The sequence below is a fragment of the Cannabis sativa genome, chromosome 2, assembly GCF_029168945.1.
Source record: "Cannabis sativa cultivar Pink pepper isolate KNU-18-1 chromosome 2, ASM2916894v1, whole genome shotgun sequence".
Classification (NCBI taxonomy): domain Eukaryota; kingdom Viridiplantae; phylum Streptophyta; class Magnoliopsida; order Rosales; family Cannabaceae; genus Cannabis; species Cannabis sativa.
Window position 1 is genome coordinate 65,974,807 of NC_083602.1, and position 5,890 is coordinate 65,980,696.

At 28.5% G+C, this 5,890-nt stretch overlaps 1 protein-coding gene across 1 annotated transcript; it reads right to left on the bottom strand.

Moving 5' to 3' along the window:
* Window positions 1-942: 942 nt before the first annotated feature.
* On the bottom strand, window positions 943-5,201 carry LOC115721051 (zinc finger protein ZAT12). Its single transcript, XM_061110768.1, has one exon. The coding sequence runs from the start codon at window positions 1,739-1,741 to the stop codon at window positions 1,163-1,165; it is 579 nt and encodes a 192-aa protein (XP_060966751.1). The 5' UTR covers window positions 1,742-5,201; the 3' UTR covers window positions 943-1,162.
* Window positions 5,202-5,890: the final 689 nt, after the last annotated feature.

Sequence of the window (5,890 nt, forward strand, 5' to 3'; positions counted from 1 at the left end):
AAAAATACATTAATATACATGTAAATGATTTTTAGTTTTACAATAATAAATTATTAATAAACTCATAATTTCATAAAATAATAAAGTAGTAATTTTAATTAATTTTTAAAAATAATTTATAATTTTTTTTCAAATTATTAGTTGTAATTATTATTTTCAATTTTATAAAAAATAAATATAATTTTTTTTTTTAAAAAAAAAATTATTTTTAGAAACTTGCCATAAAAAGTTTATTAGATTATTACCTTATTAATTTTTTTAGTTCCCATCAATGGGTATTACCCATTAAGAAGTGTTCCATATATATATATACTCTAGCTTATTTATTTTAGTAATAGATACATATATATTTTAGTGTAAATAGATAAGTATATATATATATATATTGATATATATTGGTTTAGTTTGTATATAAATAGAGATGGAAATAGATTATTATTGGAGATTAAGAGACAATAATTTTTTTAAAATTTTTTTTTGTATGAAATATTAAATAATTTATTATTAAAAAAATAACCGATCCAAAATAACCGATCCAATCCGTACTATTGCGGATTGGATTGGATTGGATTTAAACTCTTATGCGGATCAGATTGGATCTAAAATATGAAATCCGCACTTAGTGCGGATTGGATGTTGTTTGACCAAAAAAGTGCGGATTGGATCGGATAAACAGCCTTAATATATATCCTCTTATTCCTTCACGTCAAAAGTTGAACTTCTTTTTTAAGGGGAAAAAAAGTTGGAACTTTTTATTTTCCCTAATTAATATAAAAAGATCTTAACTTTCAAACAACGAAAGGTAATATCTCTTTCTTCAAATTTTCTTCTCTTTCCTTTAAAGTGTGCAAATTATTAATAAAGATTCGATATTATTTGGTTGATTAATTATAATTATTAACAATAAATATATTTATAGCAGTGATTAAAAGAATGGAGAAATTAAACAAATAATTCCATAAAAAATCAAATAATTAATCGGCCGGTATAATTCAAAGAGAAAAAAAAAAAATCCAATGATCAGTTCTCTAAATATGAACATGAGTAATGCAATAAAATAAAATTAATCAATAAATAAATTAACTATAAAAATCCGCAACTACGTCGATGACTCGATCCCGATCCTATATCAACACAAGGCTAAATAATTTTATATATATGTCTATAGAAAACATTCCAAGGTGGGAGGAGCCTTGAACTGCATCTTCAAATCATAATAATTCCCGGGAGGAGCCAAATGCAAATCCAAGTCCAAATCCGCGCAAACTCTCTTGCTGCTATTCGACTTCTTCAACACTGGAACAGGAGGCGCGTGATGTTCACGACCATTATCGGTCGCCGCAGCTTGTCTATGTCTCCTCATATGACCGCCAAGTGCTTGTCCAATTGCAAACTCAAGCCCACAGATAGAGCACTCGTGGGTCTTGGGCTTCGGCGGTGGCTGTGGGATGCCTTGGAGAGCTTCGGAGAGCTTCGGTTTCTTATGGCTGGCTCTATGGCCACCCAGCGCTTGAAACGACGGGAATGTTCTGTTACAAGTCTTGCAAGTGAACACACGCTCCGACAACGACTGCTGTGGTGACGATTCTAATTTATTAGTGTCGACATCGGAGTCAGTTTCGCCTATTTTGGACAATAACATCAAGCAATTAGCCATATCCAAGCTTGACTCAATCCGACGATAGCTATGAATATTATCATCATCACCAAAAGTATGGTCTCTTTCTCTCTTCAACACCATGATTCTAATTTATGTTTTGGGTTTGAAAAAAAAATAAGAATAAGGAGAATTCGGAAAGTTTTTTTTTTTAATTATTTCTTATTTGGGGGCTATGGACGGCGAAGTAGTTTAAGAAGAAAGAGAAAATGAATATTGAATGAAATGAAATGGTGTTGGAGTGAGTTTGGGGGGAATATTTATAGGGATGGGTTTGGTTTGGAGCTGAAGAAGTTTGACTTGATGATGAGATAAAGAAAGGGAAAGAAAAAGGGTATTGTCGGAAACGGGGTTGCGTGTTTTCTTGAGGTCTAAGAAAGCGAATAGTAAGGGGTTTTAGGTAAATTTAAGAAACATATGGTTTAGAGTGATTACCGCTTTGTTTCATTGGTACGTGCGTCACCGCGTTGATCAATAAGGAATATATCTTTGGAATGAAGTAGTCGTTTGCGGTGAGCTAATGGAAGTTGCAACCTTTGTTCTTCTCTATTATAGTGCTCTTTTCCTTTCCTATTCTATGCTCTATGTTCTCTTGACTATTCTAGAAATATTCTACTCCCCAACTCGCATTTCACTTCCGCACCTCACGCGCTATTCTTTAGTTTCCTTTTGTTTTATCTTATCCTAATTGTTATGAGTTTCTATTTTTTTAATATTTTTATTTTAACATCTTTATCTTGCAGATACCCGATTCTTTGAAATTAAATTTTTAAACAAATTCAGTTTGCTTTTTTAGGCAAACAAAATATTAATGTAGGTGAATGTGGTTAGTAAAATTTCATTTTTCACCTTCTATTATTATTAGTTTCTTTATTTCACGGTTGTCAATAATAGGAAAAAAAATCAATATAAACATGCAAACTAGTTTTTAATCAATTTGTTTTTCTAAAATATATTTTTATCCCATTTTATCAAAATTTAATTCTTTCAGTAACATGTATTATACCTTCACTTTTTAAGTAAAACTTGAAACTATATTCCATGTAACCAATTTTCTGAAATGTTTCACTAATTTTACTAATATTGATTTTTTATTAATTTCGAAATAAATAAAAGTATGAAAAATGGATTAAAATAAAACAAAGATAAAATAAATTTATTAATTTAGGTTAAACTTTAACCTTATGGCTAATTAGGATTTTTTTCTCTAAAACTTTAACATGTACTAAATCATGTCCCTTTTGTTAGATTTAAGGATTTTTGTCATTTCATTCAATTTTACTCTTTCAGTGATGGTTCCCCGAACTTTAATATCTACCAAATCATGCCCCTTAAACTTTGATATGTACTAAATTATACCTCTGAACTTTCATCCATGTTAGAATTTTTTTATTAAAATTAGACAAAAGTCTTTAATCTAACAATCTCATTAGGAGAATTTTTAACGGCCAAAAAAGTTTAAGGAACATAATTTGGTACATGTCAAAGTTCGGGGAAAAAATACTAATTAACCTAACCTTATTGATTATTATTTTTTAGAAAAAAGATTGATTATTAGTTTTATTAGTTTTGAAATTTAGAAATTATGATATTTAATTAAAATACGAAAACTAAAATATATTTTTCTTATTGTTTAAAAAATATTAATTTTAGAATATAATAATCAATATTGATAATGAAGTGATGGGATTGGTGAAAGTGGCGTTAACGCTAGTTAAATTCGCGTAGTATGATAAATTATGAGAGAAGAAAAGTAAGTGTGAAAGGCTCTAGTAGTAGGAAGTAGCAGCTAGTATTTTTCAAGATGACATTGCCAAGTCACTAGAAGTGAAAATAAGGTATGCGTGGTGGGTGTTCCAAATACAACCCAGGAAACTAAACTTGCTTCGTAAGCACCCACGTAGACTTGGTGTGTTAATTTCACTCTAAATTAATTAATGATGAATTTATTATTATTATTATTATTTTTATTTTTGGAAGTGACTCAAACTTAATTTCAAACAAATAATATTCTATATTTTACGCGGCACACAAAGTGCATGCCACTCCAACCAACGTAACTCACCTATGTGAACTATATCTTCTTACCTAATCACTAATACTATATACTATTAGATAATTTATATATACAAATCAATAGTTTCTGGAACAAATAATACATTTCTTCTCTTATATATCTTAGTCAGCTGTTGTGTTCTGTTTAATTACAATTCGATCAACTTCTTCTTAAACAAGATGCTAAAGTCTTAACGTGTTAAGCAAGGTATGTTGCATAAGTAATGTGTGTATCTCGACATATGGTGTTTTTCTACATCCGCGGAAATCCCAACTACTCAGAAATGAGAATTTAGGTTGACTTTTTCCTCAGTTTACACTGATTTTTGTTTGAACTATATAACGATGATGTCGATCGGGAAGTTTCCTTGGAGTTGTCGAGTGACCAAAGGTACGGAAACTTGTACCAAAAGGACAATTTATATTACATGAAATGCAATATATTCTTTTTCTGAATTAAAAAATATATAAAGAGTTAATATGTTAAATGTATAACATTATATACACGTAACTTGTGTTGCGTGTGCTTGTATTTTTATGTAAAATATCCACACACAAATAAGTGGATGGATGATTAATAATTTTTTTTTGTCTTGTAGCAAAATTTGGTGTGGACAGAGAAATAACAATTTGGTTCTTTCTCTTTCTATTTGGCCCATATATATAAATATTGGGAATACGATTTTGTCTGATGTACGACAGCCGTTAGATGGAGAAGTTATTTAATCTGAGGGCTGGAGTTGATCTAGGGGTAATTAAGGTTAAAAAATGGTAACGTACCCTGAGACCCATCTAATGTACTACGAAGTACATTCCGTGAAAGTACATCACAGAACAAAATCGTGTCCCTATAAATATTTTATCCAATATATAGATATATAGAATTTGTTTATAAAATTTTATTATGTAACTAGCTAGCGAAAAATGAACTTATAAATGCAAGACTTAACTGGACACACACTACAAAAAGCAATTCTTTTAATGATAAATTTTTAATTACAACGTAAATTTGTTATGTAATTTTTAGTCAGAACAGAAAATTACTTATAATTAAAATATAATTTTTAAATATAAGTTGTCACTAATTTACTTTTAGTTACAACAAGCATTGTGACTAAAAGCATATTTAGTCACAACAAATTATAATCTTTGAGACTAATAACTTTAGTCATGAATCTTTTAGTCACAATATAAAAATAATTTATAATTAGTTACAACTATTTTATTTTTAGTCACAAGTTTTGTTGTGTCTAAAAATAATTTTTTTGTAATGACACCTTGAATCATGAATCTTAAAGACTTGTAAAAGTTAATCAAGTCTTTAGTATTTACTACTACAAATCTGGGCTTTAGAGGCAGTTTTTAAGGTCTTTTAGCGTTAATTTTGGCAAAATTCACTACTGACAATGATCCATGCAACGCTGTAGGATTGAAAATAAATGATGGTAAATGTTACCCTATGGCGTCGGTTATATACAAATAACTGACGCTATATACAAATATAACCGACGTTGTAGGCCTAAAAGCTGATGTCAAATTATTAATAATTATTCTTTTAAGTTCATAACCTATTATAAATCAAGAAATTTAATTTATTTAAATTATAAATTTACTAATGTATATTAAATATTATTTAATTTAAATTTAAATTAAAAATTTATTTTTTAAAAGCTAAATTAAATATTATTTAAATTAATTTTATGATCAGTCAATATACTTAATTTCATTTCATAGAAGCAATTAAATAAATTAAAATTATAGATTACACAAATATTATAAAATTAGTCCAAGTATTAATAAGTTAATAAATCTAATTACAAGTTAACCTAAAAAATAAGCTATGGAAGAAAAATTCTTAGGCCTTTTAGCATCATTCGTCCAAGCCTTCGTGCATCACCGCCATCAACCGTTCTATCCACTGTCGTTGTAATGGTAATAATTCAATTTTTGGATTGTATGTCTACTTTTCTCCAAATTGTAAAAAGAAGTAAAAATTTATATTAGTTTATATGTGTATTATTATTTGTTAATATAATAAATACTATAATTAATAATTAAAACTTGCAGCTTTTTGATCTTGTATATAACAGTTGGAGTTTGCACGTGCGACGATGTCAGCCATATATGTATTTCAAAACATAAAAACTACATTCTTGGTTTTTTGGTTGTCTTGGACAA

Bases quoted from the DNA above. Each gene is read 5' to 3' on its own strand.
- LOC115721051 (XM_061110768.1), bottom strand. From the start codon at position 1,741: ATGGTGTTGAAGAGAGAAAGAGACCATACTTTTGGTGATGATGATAAT.